Below are 25,476 nucleotides of genomic sequence, written 5' to 3' on the forward strand. Positions count from 1 at the left end.
GAGAAATAGGCTTACGTCCCTGAAGTAGAAGGCTGAGATGCCGGTGTTTGGGCCGCCAAGCGGGCGTGGAGCTCATAAACTTGCTGAGTACGTGCAGTCACATCCCGCTCCGCCACCAACACTTTCTCCAAAGCCGTCTTCACCATATGCACGGCTTCCAGTAACTCCTCCTCTTTCGTATCCGCTGTCTCCATCATATAGACCAATTGAACCTGCAACAGGCTCCTCTCGGCAGTGACTGCATCCAACTCCTGCTGCACGAGGCTCCTCACACTCTGCTCCGCCGAAAGGCGAGTCTCCACCTCAACCTTCTCTGCTCGGGCCATCTCAAGCTGTGCCAACAACTGTGCCCTCTCTGCTGTCCACGAGGCTTGCTGACTAGCCACATCCATCTCCAAATCGACTCGAGCAGCCTCGCGGACTGCAGACTCATGCTACGTACGCCTTAATGCATAGTAGGCGTCTCGGTAGACCTACTCAATCTCTCGGACGATTGCCATCACCCGATTCTCCACAATGGGCTCACGTATAATCCAAGCCTGCAGCATCTCATCCGTCTGAGTAGGCGGCCATCCCGGAGACTCAAAGCATGTAGCAAAGGCTGCGGGGCAGCCCACCCGCATAAATTGTAGGACCGTCTCTAACTCCACCACAACCTGCTGTAATGCTCGCGTCTGGGCCGTGGTCACCACTCGCCTACCCCTCGTCACCATGTCAACTAAATAGGCCTCAATGTCTTCCCCCTCCTGCTCCGAAGGCTGTGACCGTGATGGAAGTGGCATCTGTGTAAGAGCGCCAAGGGGTAACTCAGAAGTCTCTGTCGGAACCGATACTGCCGCATCCTGCTGGTATGAAGGTACCTCCTCCACCACTAGAGGTGTAGCATCCCCCTGCTCCTGGTTGGTAGAGACGACCTTTCCTGCCTCGTTCCCAACTGCTGGTACATGTGCCTTGCCAGATGAATCGTCCAATTCCACTACCTCAGCTGGAGTCTCTCGACATGGTGAGAATACAGCAGCTCCCACGGGTGGTACCATTGTCATCTGAAATCGCTGAGTCAGCCAGCTCTCCATAGCCACTACCGACGGGTCTGTACTAGGGATCCTCGGGACTCTCTCCATCTCTACGATCGGAGTGTGTGTCGCTATAGCCATGGGCTCCTCCAACAAGGAGGCAGAAACGGTCACCACTGCCTCAGGTCCAACAACATCCAACTGAACTTGAGGCTCTGTATCAACCACCTCCCTCAGTCCCTGCTCCTCATCTACCACTACTCGATGCAGCGACCCATCTGTACACGACTCCGCCATGTCTTCGGTAAGTGCCTTCGTTGCCAGGGGCGGTCCCGAAGGTGGTGCTTGACCTTGCGGAGGTGATGCTACTTGCTGCTGGATGGGGCCAAGTGCAACTGGCGTGCGGCTCTGCCCAAATGTCGGAATAGAGGTGCCTCCCACTCCAGATGACATCACAGGTGTGCCCATCGGTAGCAAGGGTGGGGCAAAAAGGACCCTCTCCTCCGTCGCCTTGTTGCTATCATCCTCCTCATCCTCCGCTTCCGAATCCTCTGTACTATTGGAAGTCTCCCTCCCACTATCAGGTTCCCCTGAGGCCTCTCTACCATCCATTTTCGCCTCGCGGAAGAGTGCCCAATGTCAAGGTGTCTCCAATACATGATAGGAGGCTCACTTGCTGCCAACGGTCTCTGCGGCCGTACCTCCAACTCTGCCTCCAGCACTGCTTCCCATGTGGCCTCCAAGAACAGTCCTATGGCATAATGGGGCATATAAAACGTGCGATGCTGCATCGTCAAGAACTCGCACATTCTCTTTGCTAGTAACGTAGCCCAATCGTACACAATGCCGTTCATAAGCCCGCTCATGAGCCTAATCTGAGGGAGGGCGATGTCCGACGCCCTACCAGATCCCGTCAACCTGCTCTTAATGACATCCATTATGCATCGCCAGTGGCCCTCTGCAACAAAGGTCTTGCGTATTCCTCGTCCCTTCGTGGCATTAGCCACGCTATCCAGCTCCGCTGTCGTCAAGTTTCTGGATACTAATTTAATCCAATATTCTTTCTCCTCACGCTTCATCTTCTTAGCCTTCAACTCGATTTTCTTGCCTTGTTTGCCTGGGATGTCGAACACTCTGGTAAAGTCCACAGCTTTGAAGGATATGGTGACATCCCTCCCGAGATACTCAAAAGTACTTGTCCGTGTGTGTTTATCAAAGGTGTCCACCATGAACCGTAGGGCACCCTCATACTCTCGGATAGGAAACACGGGCATTCGGATAGCCCACTCCACTTCTGCCTTATGAAGGTTCTGCTTCACCAAAGCATCGTCGGGTGTGTTCTGCCACCAGTTCCTGCATTCAGACCCGTTCAGTCCCTCGAAGGTGATATTCTGAGGAGTTAATGTATTTTTTCCACTTGCCGTAGTTTGTGGTGTTTTTTTGCTTTTTCTTCTGACTTGGTTGACATCCATTGTGCTGCCTGCAACACGCACGCCTGACGTCAGGACCCTGGTATTTTTATTCATCTGGCTGCCACTAGAGGAAGCCTGCAACTGCTTTTTCCAACTCCGTTTCCTAGCCGACTCCATTAATTTCTCTTGTAATTGATTTCTGGTTATAGCCGTATGGTCTTGAAACACCTGCGTAACCCCCTTAACTACCTCCTGGATGGCTGTGTATGCTTTGCGTGTGCCTGCCCTATGCTTGCGTGCGGGCTGCCTTTATGTCTTACGACGACGCCTTTATGCCTTGCGGCGGCGGTATCCACCGCACGGTGGTTCCACCGTCGGTGTTGCCACCGCACAGTGGTTTCACCGTCGGTGGTCCCACCGTTCGGTGGTCCCACCGTTCGGTGATTCCACCGTGTTTTTTTTTTTTTTTTTTTCAAATTTTCAAACACCCTGATTGGAGGGTCCAAGTTCCCTCCGTTCATGGTAAACCTTCAATTTGGCCCTGTTCACGGCTTCGGTCACTTCACGGTCGTCCAATGTCCACAGTCGAACCAATCCATTTGCTGCGACTTTGCGAACTTTGTAAGGTCCTAGCCACCTCACTTTAAATTTTCCAGGTTTAATTTCATTTCGCCCATTATATTTCAACACAAGTTGTCCTGGGGTGAACTTCATTCGTTTTAGATGCTTATTGTGCCACAACTTCCTCCTCTGCTGCGTTGTCTCGGTTGCCCACTGAGCCATCATCTGCTTCTCATCAAGTTTATTCAGAGCATAAAGTCGCTCCCTCAGGCTCTCCATATCGCCGAGTCTATTTTCTATTGCAATACGAAGACTCGGTACCATGAATTCGGCGGGCACCACTGCTTTCTGTCCATACATAAGTTGGAAGGGCGTTTGTTCCGTAGTCACTTTGTAGGTCGTGTGGTAAGCCCACAACACGGAGGGTAACTTCTCTTCCCAATCTTCCCCTTCGACCCCGCATGACTTATAAATGACTCCTACAAGGATCTTGTTCGTGACCTCCGCCTGCCCGTTGGCTCGAGGGTAGTAAGGACTCGACAGAGAATGGAAGATCTTAAATTCTGTCGTGAGCAGCTTAATAACATGGTTGACAAAATGGCCACCTCGGTCACTCGTCAGCTGCATGGGGATACCATAACGAGTAATGATTTGCTCATAAATAAATCTGGCTGTACTCACCGCCGAGTTATCGGGTAGGGCCCGTGCTTCCACCCACTTAGTCAAATATTCCGTGGCTACCACAACGTATCTGCACCGCCTAGCACGGCTGACTTTGAGTGGTCCGACAAAGTCCAACCCCCATCGTTCAAATAATTCCTGCGCGTGCGAGGGGTTGAGCTGCATAAAGTCCCGCTTCAATGGTTTCCCAACCCTTTGGCACGTGTCGCAACCAACAACCCATTCTCGGGCATCATTATATAGCATGGGCCACCACAAGCCCGCGAGTAGCACCTTCCCTGCAGTAGTGTCCGGTCCCATGTGTCCCCCCGCTGGCCCTTCGTGCGCCTCTCGGAGAACTCCTGGCACCTCCTCCTCCATCACACATCTTCTGAGTATTTGATCCGGCCCCATCTTATATAACAATCCATTGATCAGTTGGAATGTTCGACTTCGTAAAACCAGTTTCCTTCGTTCTCCTGGTACAATGCCTGGCGGAAAGACTGAAGTAGAAAGATACTCCTCGATGGCCGTGTACCATGGTGGCAATGCAGCAATTTGGAATAAGTGGGCATCTGGAAAATCATCGTTCACCCCTTCCGTTGGTTCTCCTGACTTTATGCGTGATAATTGGTCCACTATCACATGGCTTTTCCCAGGCCGCACGATAATGGTGAACATAAACTCTTGCAGCAAGAGTAGCCATCGACTAATCCTTCCCTGAATTATCGGCTTGTTGACCAAGTACATGAGGGCTTGATGGTCTACGTAGAATGTGAACGGTGTTGCCAACAGATAGTGTCTGAATTTTTGCACCGCATAGATCATCCCCAATGCCTCCCGTTCTGATGTGTGGTAATTTTTCTCCGCTTTGGATAACAGTCTACTGGCAAAATAGACGGGATGATCCAACCCGTGATCTCCCACTTGGGCCAATGTGGCACCGATCGCAAAGTTTGAAGTGTCCACATGGACATGGAACTCCCTGTCCCAGTTGGGGTTAAGCGAGGATGGGGCCAGCCTCATCTTCAATTCCTCAAGTGCTTCACTCTCTGGGGTCCCCCAGGTGTACGGCTCACCCTTGCGAGTAAGCTTGTCCAAGGGGTGGGATATTTGTGCAAAGTTTTTTATGAACCTCCTATAGTAGCCGATATGGCCTAGGAAGGACTTTAAACATCCGTAGGAGGCTCCATCTCTACGATCACCCGTATTTTGTCTGGGTCCATCTTCAGACCTGCTTTGAATACAATGTGCCCAAGCAATTTGCCTTGTGGCACCATAAATCGACATTTTTTTGGATTAAGGGCCAACCTTGCCCTTCGGCATCTCTCCATGCACTCTCTGAGGGCTACCAAATGCGTATCTTGCCCGCTATAGATGGACCAGTCGTCAAGGAAGGCTTTAAAATTCCCTACCGACATCTTGTCAAATATGTGTAGTATAATTCGTTGGAATGTTGCAGGTGCATTGCATAGGCCGTATGGCATCCGGTTGTATGCATAGACACCAGCTTCGACCACAAAGGTGGTCTTCAGTTTATCTTCCTCGGCGATTGAGATCTGGTTATATCCGGAGATTCCATACATAAACAAGTACATCTCATGGCCGGCCACCTCCTCCAGTATGCTGTCCGTAAACGGGATTGGTGTTGACGTGTATTTTGTACACTATCAAACACAGAATAAAATACCCAAGGGTACCTTATCCTCTCTTGAATAAAGCCTCCGAATGCTGAAGATGTCGCGAAAAGGATCAATCGGGATGACTTCAAGGTTCTTGTATGTAGGATCTCTACATGTGGATAAGCTCTCTGTGGTATGATGTGATTTGCTGGAATCACAAGGGGACTTACATTTGATGATTGAACGTCTGATCTGCTTTGAATATTGCTGGAACACAGGCTCTTACTAGCTTTGATTTGAAAAAGAAAAAAAAGATGAGGGTGAGGAAAGAATCTAATCCTAATACTAAGGAATGTAGGAGCAATGATTGATCTTTGATGAAATTCTAACTAGGTCTTGTTTTGACATCCCAGGACCATCTCCACAAGGTTAGTGCGATCTTCGAAGGAAAGCTTTATGATGTTCAAATCATCACTGCAGGCATAGACACCATCAGGTTGATGCATATCAATGAAGAAGCGACAATTGAAGTTAAGCTTAAGCTGAATGATTCCAGTTGACTACACAAGGCAAGTCTGCAATCAACAAACTGCTAGTAGTATGGATATACGAATTTCACCATCAATCAAACACATTTCTTCCACTCATCTAATAACACGAAATCAAATACGAGAAGTATAGAGACCATGCAAATTGTCGAATCGACCCATAAATTTCACCATTTCTTCAATGAAGTTACAAGTCTTTTACAACAACATCTTGGCAACAATCTTTGCCTTCTCTCTCTACTCTACTCTAATTGCTATTCTATCAACTAGCTAATCACCTTGTAACTACTCTCTATCTGTCTTCTATTAACTGCTTCTATATATTACCTTTACAAATGAAATGCCAGGGCTTATATAGTGCCCTTAATACAATTCGATGGCTTAGATCAATTCGAGATCAATGGCCAAGATCTTACAATGAAAACCCTAATTAGGGTTTGTTACAACCATTACATAACATTTAATGCTTGACCAATGAAATAATTGTATTAATTGGACACATGTCTTCTCTGGAAAAATCGACCAATGGATAGCCGAGGTAGGTACATCGGAGTTTGTGCCATCTCCCATGAGTTAGGTACATTGAATCTGGACATGCTGAGGTGGACCACACTGACTGGAGAAGTGATGACTAGGATGCCACCTCGTCTGACACTTGTATCTTGGTAGATATTCAACTTGATGTTGTTGAGAAGCTAGCTTTAATTAATTCTTCTGAAACTATCTGCTTCTTCAACGAACCCTTTGCTCTGACTCCTTTTGTCTTTGATGTGCAGGATGTTGATGTACCTCGCCTTGGAATGCTGGATTGGAGAAGTCGCCCTTGATGACGCTTGACTGAAGAAGGCCGTCCTTGTCAATGCTAGACTAAAGAAGGTCGCCCTTGTCCTTGCTTGATCTTCTTGGAGGAGACCGTCCTTGATCTGGCTTGATTTTCCCTGAGGAGAGCCTTCTGACTTGTAGATCTTTCGAGCTTGGGAGTCGCCATCTTGATACCTACACAACATTTCACAATTAATAATATATCTTGAGGTGTAGTAATTAGGATTCAAAAGGAAGATTTAAGATTTTAATTAGGAAACTTCATGATAAATCTTGAGTTATCATTTCCTAATTAACTATGCCAAACTTAGAATTTTCAAAATAAAAGTTCAAAATTCAAATCTTCAATAATGGTGTCAAGATGATTTCGCCATACCTCCCCTTGAGTATTAAACTCTAAGAAATGATGCAAAAATAGATGAAATTCGCTAGGCAAAATGTAGATCAAAGCCTTCTCTTGAACAAATTGTGCCTCCTCTAGCTTGGAAAAGAATTCCACCTTCCACTAGCTTCCTCAAGATCTGGAAATTCGCCTTCAAATATCTTCAAAAAATCTGGAAATTATCCTCCAAACTAGCAATAAATTCGCCTCTCCAATGGCCTTCAATATGAATTTTGCCCACCTTAGTCTCCACACTTGGTAGAAATTCGCTCCACTCCAGCTAGATTTCGCACCTTCAATTAGCTCTCCAAACTCGCACTTGAAAGGATGATTGAATGATTTAAATTGTGAAAAAACACCTCCAATATATAGAGCGCTCACCTTCTACTTACCCATGAGGCCGACTTAGCAAATAAAAGGTGAAATAATAAATAAAACCTCAAAAGGAGTAGGCCGACTTGTCAAATAAAGGCAAAATAATGCCTTGTGCGCTCAACTTTTAATTTTTAATTTCACAAAAATTAATTTTAAATGCCTTTATAATAGAAATTCGATTTTTTGAGGCCCAAAATTAATTTATTAAATGCCAATTTAATTAATTTTTTCAAATATTTCGAAGTTGGCAAGTTTGGCATCTCATGCAATTTGGAGGATATTAACGCCCAAATATGGTAAAAAATAAAGAATGCCATTTACTTCGCTTTGGTCCCTTGGAGAGGGACAGGAGCGATTTTCACTTTTGCTCTTATTTCTTCGTCCTTTAATTGCCAACTTTCGTTGTGGGACAAACAATGATCGCTTCGTTCATTCTATGCATGCTTAACTCGTTTTTGCAAGGCAAAATAAGCTCTCCCAAGATTTTCGCCCTGGTCCTCCAGTGAAGGACAGGAGCGCTTTTTCATTTTTAGGCTAGGATTCTCAATTTTTGAAGTCAAACCTTTATTCATCATGCTTTAGAAGATCCTTCCCATCTCGCACAACCTTGCCTTAGCATAATCTCGAAGGGAGATTGTTGTTTTCATAAAAATCGCCCTGGTCCTTCAGTGAGGGACCGGAGCACTTTTTGAGTCCTTGTGCAAATTCTTGATCACATTAATCTTCAAATTACCCTCAAGGCGTAGAACATCATATTTCACTCCTTTTTGAGCCTTGGTAATAAAAATATCCTTTCAAAATGCAAGGTAAATGGGCATATTTAGAGATTTCGCCTTGGTCCCTTGGAGAGGGACAGGAGCACTTTTGCCAATTGTCATCAAAATTTGCAACTCTTGCATCTCAATTCCACCTTGAAGCATTTTAAACGTCCTTCCAAACTTGCGCCTTGGGCTAGACTTGTCCAAAATTGGAGAGAAAAGCTAGATAACATGTTTTTCGCCCTGGTCCCTTGGTGAGGGACAAGAGCACTTTTGCAATTTCAAGCCTAACCGTCCTTTGCTAGCCTTCCAAATTATCTTCAACGGGCTAATCATGTCCTCTTCCATTCATTTCAATCACAAACTTGCCTTGGCTTTGCAAGAAATTAGCACTTTTTGGAAAATCGCTCTAGACCCTTGGAGAGGGACAGGAGCACTTTTTGGAAAATCGCTCTAGACCCTTGGAGAGGGACAGGAGCACTTTTTGGAAAATCGCTCTGGACCCTTGGAGAGGGACTAGAGCACTTTTTACATCTTGGCATACTTCTTTGTTCTTTAAACCTCTCAATTGCATCCAAGGCATGAAACATCCTTAGTCCTTCCCATCCAAGTCAAGTTTTGCCATAAAATATCAAACAAAGAGGAGAAACTGGAAAAAGCGCCATGGTCCTTCAGTGAGGGACAGGAGCACTTTTTGTCATTTGGGTTGATTTACTCCTTTGTGGACCACTTAAATTATATTCAATGGACAAAACATGCCTCCCTTGACCTCTTCAAATCGTAAAATTGTCTTGATCCTGCAAAAATAGTGCAAATTTGAAAATCAAGCTCCGGTCCTTTAGTGAGGGACAGGAGCACTTTTTGCCTTCTAGGCCAAATTGTCTCACTTTTCATCTCGAAATTCCTTTGCTAGGGAAGATTCCATCTTACTTCACGCTACGAATAAGAGTTGATGTCCAAAAAAGGTCTAAAATTGTGCATATAAAGAAAATCGCTCTGGTCCTTCAGTGAGGGACAGGAGCGCTTTTAACCTTCTAGGCAAAAACTCCATCATTTCATTGTCTTTGATCAAGTCTGGATGTTCTATCACGTTCATTTTGCCGTCCACCATGCCTTTGATGTCTCAATTTGACCAAACAAGGTCAGGAATGACTCAAATAGGTTTTTTCGCCCTGGACCCTTGGTGAGGGACAGGAGCACTTCGCCTTGGACCCTTGGAGAGGGACAGGAGCGCTTTTCGCTCTGGATCCTCAGTGAAGGACAGGAGCGAAATTTGACTTTTTGATCTCTCTATCAGGATAATTTTTATGGAATATAACATTTAAGTATAAGTGTAAGTTATATTCCATATATACTTTCAGGATGTTTGAGAGTGGTTTCAGACCTCCAGGAGTTATATTGCAAAATCTAGTTTTTGGAGGTTTTTTCAGTTTCCAGACTTAGTCAAATTTTCAGGATCAGGACTTCACTCCAGCAGGACCTGCTATCCTATTGATCTCCCTGACAGCACTAAAAAATGCAAAGGCCAACTAACGGACAAAACCCTAAAAGACCTAAAAACAAACCCTAAAAGGCAAAAAGCAGGGGTCCCCATTTGCATTGGGGCGATGTGTGAAAACGTCACAACAATTGGGAAGGGGTCTTTAATCGTAACTGCATTGAGACACCAGAAGTCCACACAAATCCTTATTTGGTTAGCCTCCTTCTTTAATGAAATGACTATGGGCGATACCCATTCACTTGTCTGTACTTTGAAAATGATACCGGCCTCCAGCATTTTTTCTATCTCTTCATTCACCCGCGCTGCATAGTTGCGGTTCATCCTGTACGGTCTTTTTCGTACAGGCTGGGCTCCGGGTACCAATGGGATGCGGTGCATGCACAGTTCGGGAGGTACCCCCTTCAGGTCTTTATACGTCCATGCGAAGACGTCTTTAAACTCTAGAAATATTTTGAAGGCCTTCAGCACGGGATCCCAGTCATCCCTGACTAATATATTCCGTGGGTCCTCCTCCTTTCCCAGGTTTGTTGCCTTCATCTTGGACTCTTCAAATTAAATTGGCTTGTCTTTCTCGAACTAATGTGCGGGTGCCTCATCCACTCGGGCTTCCCCCTCCTTATATTCTCTGTATTCCGGAGGGAAGACCTTTGGATCGGCGGGCTCCTCTATCTGCAACATGTTGCATTGAAAAAGTTTGTAGTCCTCCATTTGCCAATGGAAGAGCCTGTTGAGTGAGCACACCTCATCTTCAGAACATCCCTCCAATTCAAGTACCCCTTCACTGGTTGGCTCCATCGCGTTCTTGCCTTTGCTTTCGTCGGAACCCCATTCCCATTTATTAGAGTCCTTTGAGTCCGAGTCGGAAGAGGCGAGCTCTTCGCCAACATCTTGGGTCCGTAGGTCAATGATATATTTCCGCCCTCCCTTCTCCATGGAGAGTGTATTTTTCTTCCAGTTATGGTTTACCCTCGCGGTGATCAACCACACTCTCCCCAGGATGGCGTCATAGCCTTTCTTTTTCAGGGGAATAACTACAAAATCTAACAGGAAGGGTTGCGTACCAATTGTCACTTGCTGGACCATCAATATGCTGAGTGGCTTGATGCTGTGTTGGTCGGATCCCACCAGATTAAATGTGGATGGCCACAGGATGGGTTTCCCAGCCTCTTCCATGTCTCTTCTGGTACTACATTCACCCCAGCACCTCCGTCCACAATGGTGTCCTTCAGAATGGTCCCAAGGATGCCCATTTCTACCACAGCTGGGTGTTTACCACTGTTCAAGGCTAGTAACATTGTGTCAGTCGAAGGGCTGACGGGAACTTCCACCTGCGGTGCACTCGAAGGTGCGTGTGCGGTGCTTAGCACATTGCTGAGGATGGCAGTCCTCAAATGTGGCATGGAGTCTAGAAGGTCTTTTACCTTTATCGGCACCTCCATCTGCAAGACTTGCCCAATGATATTCTTTTCCGCTTTCAGGCAGGTTGAGGGACTCATCATCTCCGTGTTCTTCCGTCCTTCTGCTGCCATCTCCCGTTCAATGTCGGCCTTCGCCTCCCGCAGTCTCTCCTTCTCTGTGCGGGGGTCGAGATATGTTGCCTTCTTCGCCTGCACGCGAGTGATCGCCAATACTTCTTTGTCTTCGCCCGTCTTCTCAATATTGAGCAGATTCACCCTCGGCTTAGGACATTTTGTGTCATTGTGATCACCGGGGCCGCACCATCTACACAGGCTCTAGGGGGTTTCAGTATTCTGGCACTCCCGAGCGAAGTGCCCCCATTGGTTGCAGGCACGACATGGAATTATTGGCCGCCCCTTACTGTCATACTGCATTCTGCTCCGATTGTTGTTGTTGTTGCCTCTCCCTCCTCTTCGGTTACCTCTATAACCACCGAATGATGCAATGGCGTCGGCTTGCGGCTGGGCGGAGCCCACTGCTGCGGACAGTGAGGGTTGCTCTTGCACGAAGAATACTTGGTTCCCTTTTGTTTTCATGTTGTAGGGACACTCTTTGACGGCGTGTCCCAACATTTGGCAAATTTCGCAGAATGCCTTCTTCGGGCAGGTGCCTTTTGTGTGACCTTCTTCCTTACATTCCGTGCACCACACGTCTTCGTTTTTACTCGTGCTTCCTTTCATGTTCCTAAATTCCTTCAACATACGGTGCATATCCTTTTGAAGAGCTTGCACCTTCTTACTTGATGATTCATCACTACTGCTTTCTCCCGAGGACTCCTCTTCTGTAGAGGACTTGTCCTTTTTCTTCCGCGATGTTTTGCCTTCACTTTCCAAATCCATCGCGCGGTTGTATGCGTCATCGTATGAGGTGGGCAGTACAATTTTTATCTTTCTCCGCAGGGATGACCGCAACCCTTCCACGAACCACCTCTTCTTGAGTTCGTCAGCTAGCTGGTTCCCATCTTCCCCAGTAACTCCTTTAACCGTTGGCTGTATGTTCGCACTGTCTCGTGCTTTCCCTGCTTTGTGCTTAATATCTCCTCCACGATCTCATTATCATCTCGAAGGAGTTGAAACTCCGTCTCGAAAGCTTTCTATAGGTCATCCCATGTTCCCACCTTTGCTTTATCCACATCAGAGTACCAATCAATGGCTACCCCTCTCAGGGTGGCAGGGAACTGCACCACCCAATCCGCTTTGTCAACCACCTGGTTGGCTGACCATATTGTCTCACACGTACGACAGTGCCATATGGGGTCATCTTTGCCATCTCCATTGAATTTGGGCGACTTCTGTTTACTCGCCGTCGCGCTTCTTACCTTTGGCACACCTTGCCCTCTAGAACCTCCAAGGTTCGTACCTCCCGGGATTGGCCCTCCAGGTCCACTATCGCCGCCTCGCCCTCCGGAACATCCAAGGTTCATACCTCCGGAGATCGGCCCTCCAGGTCCACTACCGCCAGGTGCTCCGGAAACTGGTCCGTTGGGTCCCAACAGACTGCCTTGACTACCAGGGATGGCTGAGCCCGACCCGAACATATTGCTTCTGCTACTGTGCCCCTGTGTCCTCCCGACACCTTCGGCTGCACCAGTATCTCCTACTTCTTTGTTTCGGTCTCCTCCTTCCTGGTCTCGTCCTCTCGTCTGAATGGTGTGTACGGTTCTACCGTACTCCCGTCACCAATTTCTTCCGACGTGAGGGAAAGGTCCCCCAGTTGCTTCCGTGTGGTTTCAATTAGATTCGAGACTTGGCCCTCGCCATTTTTGTTGTTCCTTCCGCTCAGTTCCTCTGCAATTCTCTTTAACCGTCTCCTACGTTCGGCCTGTTGTTCGACAATTAATGCTCGTTGGGCTGCTTCAACCTCTTCCACATATTCCTTTTTACTTTTGTCCTTATTTAATAGATTGGGCGTCAATTCTAATTCCGCCTGATGAAACAAAATATCACATTTAAAACAAGAACACCTTCTTATTAATTCATTCTCTTGTATACAATGTATGTTAACATAATTCCTATGACTATGACAGTGTTCTTCTTTATTTCTCCATTCGTAGTTCAGGGGTTGTTTGTCCTTCGTCGGGTTTCATCACGCTCCTCTTTCTCTTGTCGACACCTCTCCTCGTATTGCCGCAAGATCTGTTGACATCGGTTTTCGCGATAGGTTTCCTCTCGGCGGTTCTGGAGAGCAAGAAACGCTTGAGCCAACAAATTGGGAAGGTTGGTCATCAACTGGTTCACTGCAGGGCTCACTGATAGGGCAGACCACACAACACTTTTGGGCATGTCTTCTTGCATGGCTTCCCTTCGTACGTGGGTTTCAATTGCTGCGTGAAGGATGCACCGGAAGTCCACCGTTAGTGTTCTCTCTCCGTCGAACTATTCTTCCGGCTCTTCTCCCTCAGGGGTGCTTGTCCCTTCATCCAGGGGTTGGCCCATTATTGTCGTGCCATATGGGTTACTCCCATTCCCAGGTTTGAAATCGGCAACGGCGCCAAATGTTTGCCTCACTGGGTAAACAGAAAGAGTAGAAAAGTAATGCAGAAATGAACAATGTAAGTACAAGATGAATATGAGAATAAGCTTTCCATTAATGACTCAGAATGCACTCAATGTCCATAGTATTATCTGTCGTAAACATCACATCCTTCAATACCCGCAGGTAGTACAATATGTAACAGCTGAAGGGGTGCGACACAACCATCACGACTCCAACTACCTACCCGTCGGCTAACTAACTACTAACAAATAACATTACTCCCAAAACATAAGATATACATATTTCCCGACAACAATGCGTGCTAGAAAAGGGGACATTACATGAGCTAAAGGGGCTCTATAATGAATGGTCCATAAGGCACAACACTTGCTGAAGGTTTTGCAAATGGGCTTGCAAGGTAAGTGGGTTTAATCTTGGAGGAAACTCGGTGGTTAAGCACGCTTGAGTTGGAGTATTACTGGGATGGGTGATCTCCCGGGAAGGCCCAATGCTTCATCTTTGTGAGCATCACCTAGATGCAATGAGTGTTAAGTGGACCATTCATTCTCATGAGAGATGGGTTCTTGTGAACCACTACTCATGAAACATGAGTCAATGAGTTTGACTTGAAAACTACATAGTTGAATCCTGATAGCAATATCATAATGTTTCTTATTTTCTTCCACGTCATTATGTTATTTTAGGAGCAAACTTGGTCACATGTAAATATCTGTACATTTTTTCTAGGTTTTGAGTATGTTACAAACACTAGCACACCATTCTTTTTTTTCTTGAGCATGTCATCATCATGTATATGCATAGTCTTATCCTATGCTAAGCTGCTACATATGTCACAAGTCTGTGTCATCAATCCAAGAGTGACAAGTGGTGTAGTTTACTAAATTTCCATGGTCACTCATATGAGGAATGCTGGGCTTGGAGAACCTTACTTCCATAGATACAAGCATCAAATTTTATGGCAGTGGGAGTGGCTAAAGGTAAGAAGATAATGGAATTTGAGCTTAGCACTCTTGTAGTACCCTTAAAGATAGCTTCTTCTTCCAGTACAAGCCAAAAGAAGTAGAGAGATTGATTCATTTTTAGATTTTGGTCAACAGACATTCAGTGCACTTTATTGTTCACACTAGAAGTCATAAGAATCTGATTTCACAAGATGACAATTGAAGATTGAAGTTGCCATTGACATCTAGCCTTAATCAAACACCACTTGATGGTTTGGTTTAGGTATTGAGAACTGTTGGTCTCCTTGGGCCTTCTCTCACTGCCATTGACAATCTGCACACTGTCAGTCCTAGTTTCCTTGTCCTTGACAATGCTTCCATTGTCAAACTAATTTGCATTATTGTAAATGATACACTTCTCCCCACTAATGGTTATCTCTCCTTCGAAGATTATATCAATTCTTATAGTGACACTATTGTATCTTCTTTTGTTATTTCATTTGTCGTTCCTTTTTTTTACTATCTTCAGTTGAGTGGTCAGGAAATCATCTCCTCCCTTTTCTTGTAAGAAATACAATAGCATTGAGACTTGGACTCTTAAAAAAAACTCATCAATCTGTGTTTTGACTTGAACTCAGTGGGAAAACTCACCCAAAACTTGGCTAACAAATATAATATATGAAAAAATGTCATATTTTTGTTTTTTAAGAAAACGTCTAAGTTGATTTCAGTTTTTTCCAGACTTGGATGAGTCTAAGAGCTAAACTCATGATTCTGCTAAAACATGCAAGTTTCAGTAGGTTTGCAAGTCTTGGTTGAATACTTGCCAAGAATCAGTTGGACTTGGATCTGTGTGTCAGAGAGATACCACAAGGCCTCTGGTTGCTTGTTGGTGATGTTTTCTTCTGTTTTGTGGCTACTCTAGTAGAATCTCACTCAGGGAGTCTTGTAAGGAGGATTATATAAATCGTTTTGCTGGTAGATTAGCACAATACAAACCAAATGAGTAAATCCTTTTGTCAATATTGCACTTGTTTATTCCTCTTTTCTTGGTTTTTCTTTTGTAGTCTTTTGTATCATTGAAGAATTCTGTGCCTGCCTTTTTCTTGGCATTTCTATTTGTGCCTCTTCAAATCACGGTAGTGGTGAGCCAAATATATTGATAGGTGAATGCGGGTAGTCAATGCGCCCTCAAGCTTCCTTAGGGTTAATTCGTTTTTGCTAGATCCTTGATGAGATGAGGTGTGATCCTCCAATGTTTCTTTCTCCTGTTTCTATTCTTTGCTTACACTTACTTCCAAATCAATCATTTTTTTATTTTTCTTGCTTGATAACTTTAACATAGACAACAGTGAGTATACCAGCTGACGATGGTAGGCAATGATCAATGTGTTTTGGCATTTGGATGGTCACACTGAAGACTATTGTTCTGGAATGACTCTCAGCAATTAATAGTTAGACCGCTGTAACAAAAATCTTTCTCAGGATTGCATCAGCAAATAAAAAATGATAGGTTTTCTCAATAAATCAGAATTTAGTTGATAAATAAAAAATGCTGAAAAATTCATAAAAATGGAAAAGTAGTCATGGAAAATCAGGATTAAATTGGGATTTTGTGGACTACTTTTCCATCAGATTCAGATCAGATCACTGATCAGTTTGAGTTGCGATAAAATTGCAATTTAAGGATTTGTGTGAGAGTCTGGGGAAAAAAGTGGTAATCTGATTCAGATCAGATCACTGATCAGTTTGAGTTGCGATAACTTGTGATTTTATCTAGATAATTTCTACTATGAGTTAGAATTTAATCGATGCTTTTAATCAAAATTTTACCATTCGTGTTGAAATAAAAATCTTGGACTCATTTATTTCTTCTTTTATATATGGAATAAATACAATATTCACAAAAAAGTTACATACACAGCCAAATTCTGTCATGAAATTTGACAGAAACCATGCATATAAATGACAAATACAGTCTAGAATTATAGAGTTATTCTTTTCTTGATTTATTTGTCTGTGTTAATTGCCTTAGAATTCAAGGATGAAGTTGCCTTGAATTGTCTTGAAACCTAAAGAAACTGGGATTTGATGCAATTGGAATTCTTTGTCTCCTCAATAGTTATGGCAAAGGTTAACATTCTTACAATTGGATTGAACTTGCTGGCCAACAAATTTTCTTTAGTCTTATGTTTGAAATGAGTTTTAAGGCGATCAATTTTTATCTTGATAGGAACATTCAATAGCTTTTTACTTTTTGTTTTCTGCATTGTTTTTCACGTTAGGGAAACCTTTTTGACAAAGACTCATTTTATTATATCACCATGCTTTTGTATATTCTAGAGCTTGGATCAAAAGGTTGAGTTCAATTTGTTAATGTTGGATGTAGGTACTTTCTCTTGGACACAGGTGCTAGTGGGTTGGGAATTTGCCAAAAACAGGTCGGTGCATTCCATAGATTATTCTTGCAGTTGTTATTGACATATGTAATGAAATTGGTATATTGCAATGTTTTTGCAAATTTCTTTCAATTTATCTATTTTTGAAGTAATAGCCTTATTCATTTTGTTCTTATAAGGATGCAATTTTGTTTGTAATTTTGAGCATGTTTCATCTGTATGATCATCGATATCAGAATGCTCACAGTTTTCCATAGATTTTTTCTTTGGAAAATTTATCATAGCATTATGCTTACCTTCCCATTTAATTTTCTTTTGTGCTGGAATTATCTTGCTGTTCTTGTGCATTTGAAGAGGATGAAACGATCTTATTCTTGTCTATCTATGGAAAACAGTCTTAAGAACATGTGTCTTTTAGGTCCTTTGGTTTGGGGAACAACATGGGCCTGTTTAAGTGACTGTGAAGCCCTCCAATGTACTTTGTTATTATATCATAATCTTGTGTCTTTTATCTCATTTGGATAGCCTTCTTGCAAAACATACTTCTATAATTTCTACCACTGTGGCCTTCTTTTTGTCTAAATATTGCAAATCAACAGTAATTGTTGGTAATTTTTGCATAGCCAATGAATGAGCATTATTGTCAAACCAAGTAAATACATGACTAGTAAATTTCAACCTTGCAATATAATTTTTTTGTTCTTAATTAATTTGATTTCAACCAAAATATACCTCAAGCTGCACCTATCAGTTGTCATGTTTCTCAGAGTTTATTTTACCTATGTAAGGCTAACCTTGCTAACTTTATATCTTATTTCCCTCTTTGACTAAAGGTTGAATTTAGGGTGTTGGGCTGGCATTGGGCTGCTTCTTTCTTAACTCTCCTTTTAGTTGAAAAACTTGGACTCAGCAAAAACTTGGCTGGCCCAAAATTTTTAAAAACTCGGCACTCGGCAAAGAATTGGCAATAACTCGTCAAATTTATCAAACATTTTAAAATATTCTTCAAAACAAACATATATACTGAATTTGTAGAACATATTACTGATATCCATCATATATAAATCAAAATTTAAGTTTCATACATATCATAGACTAAAAAACAAGTTTAACTTTTGATTGCATATGAACTTCATGTTTCAGTATCAATGAAAACTATAAATCATAAATTTTGTCTTTGACTAAACTCAAAAAAGTTTGTTGCCATTGTGTGGGTGCTGCTAAAGTAGATTAGACACTAAAAAATGACCTACGCATACCTGTATTATTATTCACCCCGAATTTTATAAATTAATTAATTAATTTAATCATTTAATTAAGCTAACTTTATTTCTTGAATTACATTCAAAATTCAAATTTCCCTCCATTTGATTTTAATTAAATAATTTTATTTGTTTAATTATCTCATTTCTTCTAATATTAATTAATTAACCTTGATTATTTAATTAATTTATCATCGCACATTAATTAAATGATTTTTAATATATTAATGAATTCATCTTCAATTATATGTCTAATCCACTATAATTAAAAAATCATTTTTATTATTTAATTAGCTAACTTTGTCTTCTATAATTAAATAAATTGTTTTAATTTATTCAATTATTCATTTTCTAAATTTCCCCACATGCACATGATTAAATAATTTTTAATTATTTGATTCCCTTAATATCTCCTACTCACAACTTAACTGCCACTCACTTCGAGTTCTCTGATCAATCAATTCTAGTTGACTAAAATCATGCATTCAGTTCACTCAATTAACGCAACGTCACAACCAATTAAGTCCTCAATCTTCTCAATTGATATTTCGAATTCATTCCTGACCATAGATCTTCAAATCTGTCTCAAACATTCTCCACCATTGATCAATATTAAAACAATCTATAAAATCGACCCTCATTTTTGTTTCTTTTCTTTGACCACAATCTTTGTGATGCAAAAGGTTTCATACACTTAAAGAAAGCTGATAAACACTTCAACAAACTCACTCCAACCTGATTTTACAACAGCAAATTTAAAGAGCAAAGAGCATCATGAATATTCAAACAAACATGGAAATTTCTTTCGAAAATTTTAACATAGATTCATTACGAAGTATCAAGCCTTTTGGCTTCCATTTCAAATGCTGTAATCTGATATAATCTGATGTAAGAACTGCAGCATGATACTTCAGCAGCAATATGGCTTCCAAAAGCCTTGTTTCCAAGCTCTCCAACCCTTCACCTGCAAACTATGTCATCACAAATGAAAACACAACTTCACAATATCACCAACCCAAATGAAATTGAGGAAATTAGAATCCCAGAAAGGGTATGCCATTTTTGACTTTCATCCAAATTTGAATTTGAATTTGAATTTAGAATCTCCAATTAGAGCTCTTACACCACTTCTTACACCATGGCCAAATTAGCAGTCCATTTGTGCCACTAGCACTATATGTTGACTCCCACAAAGGAAACTTCTAGATTCTCCTTCATGGATGTCCAAAATGACTTAAATGCATTGTCATAAGGCATAACTCCTGTAAATTTGAATTTTCACCTTATTTGGCTCCCATTAAGTTGTATGTGGGGTCCACCAATTTCCAATGCCCATATTGGCAATTTTCAAATCTTAACAATTTAAATTGCCACCAAATTACAATAAAAATGTTTGCTAAGGTCTATTACAAACCATGCCAAAATATTTACAATCTGGCTTTATTAAACACAAAAATCAACCTAAAGCAAAAACTCTAACTATGCAAGAAAATGAAATATTTTTGGATTTGTACGATTGCCCAACCCCTTGGATGCTTCTGCATCACTTTGGGCTTTTGTGCGATCGCTGCGAATAGTGCTTTGAAAAAATCTGAGAGCTACATACTTTTCTTTAAAAGAAAGCTTCAAAGGGCAATGGAGATAAGCAAGATAGGTGTATGAAGGTAATTACATTGATGTTATTTGTTCGTTCATGCATTTATCTTACAAGCTTTATTGAGAGATTATAATAGTTTATTGAGTTTGAGGATTTAATGGTTAATCTGCTGATGATTCATGTTGCTTTGAGATCTAGTCTTACATTTTGACATGCTTAGTGGGACTCGAACCCACATTTGCAAATGAAGCCCTCATTTTGGGCTTAGCAAATGCTAATAAAAGACAAAATGACAAGCTAAGGACTAGATACATACCAGGGAGGTTACTATAGGAACCCGACCATACGTCCGGACCCTTGCTGCCAATGATTGTATTGTCCCTTTTTGTAAAATACCCTAGTTTACCCTAGATTATAATTCTTGGTTATTAAAGGAGGGTTATGAGTTGGAGTACCTTTAACTCTTAATAGTGAAACCCTACAACAAGTTAGGAAATAGTCTACCAATTATAACATATAAGTGATTAATTACAAACATACTAAGTAAAGAATGAACTGATCGTGATAAAATGAAGGAAGGCTAACTATGTAAAACAAGAAGATTAACTATGATTCATAAATCAAAGAGAGCTAACTATGATTAATAAAGTAAAGGAAAGCTACATAAATATAAATGTAAAGAAACATGGATCATAAGTAGAAGTATCCCAAATAAAGTGAGTTAGGAGGGATGACTCAATAGGGTGTCCTCAACAACCATTCTCCCTTATCCGTACTTGATAGGATGTCCTAATCGCCGTTCTCCCTCAATCAAGTCATACTTGGTAGGGTGTCCTTAATGCCGTTCTCCCTCAATCAAGTCACCTTCTCCTGCTCATATGAATCATCATCATCATAGAGAGGATGGAGATTGCCTCAATAGGGTGCCCAAAGGCAGAGCACCTTCTCCCCCCTTTGGCCTCATGTGGACTCTGCCATCATATGAGGTGGCGTGCTTAGAGGTGACCCTTAACGACATTCTCCCTATTGCATTCATTCTTCTTCTACCATGTCTGATAATAAACCAACCAGAATATATATATAGATGTGCAAAGCAACATATTTCATTACTTTTTCCAGAATATATAACCATAAATGACTCTAAAGTATGCTGTGTAAATGTACATAACAGTGGACTGTTATCAGTCATTGGCATGCAAATAATGCTGTAGAAATATGGTGTACAGGATCACATACCAGAATGTCTTAATGTCTTAAACATGGATACGACAGAGAGTTCCTTACTTGCTGTGAGTTCAACCTGCTTTCTTTGATGTTCTTCTTCCTTCAAGTTTTAGTGCAGATTCATTCTCTGTCTGTAACTTCATAACAGTTCTGATCTGATCTGATCGATGGTGATCCCACTAGATGCTTTTGATTCCTTTCCTTTATATCTCTCAATGTGAGGGAGGGGTCACACCTCTTCATCATGTATGCCCTTTGGCAAGAGACACACCCTTTCACTATTGGCTCTCTTTGAAAGAATGCAACTCTTCATTATTTCTGCACTTTAAAAGGGGCACAACCTTTCACAATCAGATCTGCCCTTCTTATTTATATCAGATCTGCATTCTGATTCCCAAATTATCCTCCCTTCGATTGAGTCCTCTTCTCCCTTTTATAACTCATATTTGGGGGAGTCACAACTTATCATTTCATGCCTTTTGACCATTCATTTACTTAATTAAACTTTAATTATATTTGTAAATGATGTTCAAGTTACATTCAATATGCAAGTTATATTCTAGTTGATATTATCTTGTTCTATGTATTACTGATTTAAAATATAAATCGGACTATCTTCTTTTGTATGGCAGGTGAGAGGAACATTTATTAATTTCGATGTCCTTTCTCACAAATGCCATTTGATATATATAGCAAGTTGGGTACGATCAAACAATGCCTTGACCGGTCATGTCTTTTCATTACTTGATCGTGCCCCTTTGCTAATCGCAGTAATAATAAACGGTGTTTATTTAACAACCGATACCAATCGGTGTATGCTTACATGAACACCCGATAACAATCGGTGGATGCTTATCTTAACACTCTATAACAATCGGTGTATGTTTACCTTGCCACCCGATATTAATCGGTGCGAACGTATATTAACATACGATACGAATCCGATAATCATTATATTAAATATGTTAACCGATATAAATCGGATTGTATTGGTTAACCCGATTTAATAATCGGTGAACACAAATATTGTAACTGATATTAAATCGGGATTCTATGCTATAGGATGATAATTGATAGTTAAGCATTTGATCGAACTAAGTAGATTGATCATATACAAATGAAGAATGGTTTATCAAATGAAGGATTAATAGCTTGAAGTTTTTCATCATAATTATCGATAGGATAAATGATTGAATGAGAGACTTCATTTATCTCTCATTCAATCATTTATCTTATCGAAGCTATCATGCATTAACACTCCCTCTTAGCTAGGTAAGATAAATGCAAATAATATATCAAGCATCATAATTCAAATGATAGTCAACATTCTTTACACAATCTAACTCTCTAGAAAATCATATCACCTAATCACATGATATGAAGTATCACCTAAACACGTGATACAAATGTCCATCACGCCAATCTTGTGATGACAGGATATCACCTAAGCATGTGATATCAGTATTGCCTAAACACGCAATACCTAAGGATAATCATATGAGAAAGATTAAATTCTCATCTTATCCCAGTTGTGATATGTGCACTAACACCTTATACAAGTGTTTTACCACAACACAATCATGGCACATCCATGACACACCAGAGATCCAGCATGATAATTGGTTTGGACATCATAAGATCGTCACCTTATAATGTCTACATACAAGTGTTCATTATCTTGAGAGATCGTCACCTCTTAGATATGAACTCAGGGGATAAAATCCAATCTCCTATCATGACAAAGAAGTTTGCACATTAAACATCTTATTGATATGCAAATATAGATTTACAAAGTAAATTAACTTTCTATCATACCTAAACCTTTTCTAAAGTGATCAACCTTCACTCTGGAAAGAGGGTTGGTCAAAATATCCGCAGTTTGATCTCCTGTACAAACATATTCTAATTGGATCACATTCCTGTCTACGATATCTCGCACATAGTGGTATGGAATCTCAATATGCTTGGATTTGTCATGGAACACTGGATTTATTGAAAGTTTTATGCAGCTCTGATTGTCACAATGTATAATAGTGGGTTTCATAGGCTCTCCAAACAACCCCACAAGCAGATTCCTAAGCCATACTGCTTCTCAGGCAGCCATAGAAGCTACAATGTGTTCGGCCTCGGTGGAGCTTTGAGCTACAGAAGACTGCTTCCTACTGATCGAAGATATCATAGCTGAACCTAGACTGAAGCAACACCCTGAAGTGCTTTTTCTGTCAGTCACACTTCCAGCCCAATCTGAATCGGTAAATCCATGTAGGTCTATATTAACTTTCTCATATTTGAGACCAAGGTTTAGGGTACCTTGTAGGTATCTCATAATGTGTTTTACTGCAACCAGGTGTATCTCCTTAGGTTCACACATAAACTAACTTAGAGCATTAACTGCATAACAAATATTTGGTCTTGTATTTACCAAGTACATCAGGGATCCAATCATCTGTCTATATTGAGTAGGGTCTGTGGGTTGTGACTCTGCTGCTGCTTCTTTAAGTTTATGTAAATTGGTTTCCATAGGAGAGGTCATAGGCCTACAGTTTAGCATTCCAAATCTCTTCAGAATGTCCAAGGTATACTTTCCTTGGTTGAGTATAATGTTGTTAGAATTCTGCCATACTTCCAATCCTAGGAAGGAATGAAGGAGTCCCAAGTCCTTCATATCAAATTCTTTGGATAGATCTTTCTTGCATTGATCTATAAGGTGATCATTTCCTGTGATTAATAAATCATCAACATATAAAATCAATATTAGCATATCACCTTTATTTCTTTTGTAGTAGAGATTAGGATCTGCATCATTCTTAGAGAAGCCTAGTCCTGAGAGATAGGTGTCAATTCTTTCATACCAGGACCTGGGAGCCTGTTTAAGCCCATAGAGAGCTTTCTTGAGTCTACACACATGAGACCCAACATCATAAATTTCAAACCCTTCAAGTTGCTCTAGGGAGACTTCTTCTGAGATCTCACCATTTAGAAATGCTGCCTTAACATCCATCTGGTGTACCATCCACCCCTTTGCTGGTGCAATGGCTAATACAACTCTTACTGATGTATACCTGGCAACAGGTGCAAAAGTTTCTTCATAATCTATTCCTTCCCTTTGTGAGAACCCTCTAGCCACAAATCTGGCCTTGTGTTTTTCAATACTGCCATCTGCAACATGTTTGATCTTAAAAAGCCATTTAGATGAGACAACAGATTTTTTTGTTGGCCTAAGAACAATCTCCCAAATATCATTTTTCATAATGGACTGATACTCTTCAGACATGGCATCCTTCCATACTTGATGTTCAAGTGCATCTGATACATTGTTTGGTTCGGCTTTAGAGAGATCATTCATAAGTGCAACATAGCTAGTGAATTTATTAGGCCTTTTTCTTTCCTTGAAGGTCCCTGAAGGAGCAACAAACTTTTGAGCTTCTGCTACAGTCTTGGTGGCCCGTAGTGGTCTTTTCTTGCGGTTTTCTCTAGGTTGACTTTGAGTTTCACTTATAGTTTCCTCAGGATTGTCCCTCTGAAGCTCAGGAGTAGGATCTTTATCTATGCTAGGGGTAGGGATATAGACTTCAGGGTCTAGAGAGCTGTGGGCTTTTTTGAAGGCTAAGTCTTCTTCAAAGATCACATCCCTACTTAGTTCAATATTCTTTTGACCAGGTATATAGATCCTGTAGGCTTTGGAGGTTTCACTATATCCTACAAGAATTCCCCTTTTCCCAGAAGGCTCTAATTTTAATCTTTTCTCCCTAGGTACATGAATATAGATGGGACATCCAAATATCCTAAGGTGGCTAATATCAGGTTTTGATTTAGTAAAGACTTCCTCAGGGGTCTTATCTCCAAGATGGGAGTGAGGACATATGTTTTGGATATATACAGCAGTGCTAGTTGCTTTTGCCCAAAGATTGACATTTAGATTCTGATTAAGAATCATAGCTTTGGCAGCTTCAACGATTGTCCTATTTTTCCTCTCAGCTACCCCATTTTGTTGAGGGTTATAAGATATTGTTAACTCCCTCTTAGTCCTTGAATTTTTACAAAACTCTTTAAATAATTCTAATGTGTATTCCCCCCCATTATCAGTTCTTAGGGTTTTAATTTTATTTCCTGAATAGTTCTCTGTTAGTGATTTGAATTCTTTAAACCTACTAAGGATCTCTTCTGATTCTTTACATTTCAGAAAGTAGATCCAAGTTTTCCTAGAGTAGTCATCAAATAATATTACACAATACAAAAATCCCCCCAATGAAGGTACGGACATGGGTCCACATACATCAGATTGAACTAACTCTAAAATTTTACTTGTTTTTCTAGTACTATTCTGAAAAACACCCTTAGTATTTTTACCTAGGGCACATCCTTTGCATGCCCCTGAATTATATTGCTTTAACTTAGGTAGACCTGTGACAAGGTCTCCCATTGATGATAAAGCTCTAAAATTT

General features: G+C 41.4%; 1 protein-coding gene across 2 annotated transcripts in view; it reads left to right on the forward strand.

The window, feature by feature from the left end:
• The window catches only part of LOC131029744 (uncharacterized), a 229,446-nt gene that overhangs the window by 46,456 nt on the left and 157,514 nt on the right, over positions 1–25,476 (forward strand). For both annotated transcript variants that reach the window (XM_057960387.2, XM_057960386.2), the window contains one exon: positions 16,939–16,990. In XM_057960387.2, coding sequence (XP_057816370.1) covers positions 16,939–16,990 — 52 coding nt within the window. The remainder of the gene's footprint in view (positions 1–16,938; positions 16,991–25,476) is intronic.

Source organism: Cryptomeria japonica, chromosome 9 (genome assembly GCF_030272615.1).
Source record: "Cryptomeria japonica chromosome 9, Sugi_1.0, whole genome shotgun sequence".
In the NCBI taxonomy this organism is placed as follows: domain Eukaryota; kingdom Viridiplantae; phylum Streptophyta; class Pinopsida; order Cupressales; family Cupressaceae; genus Cryptomeria; species Cryptomeria japonica.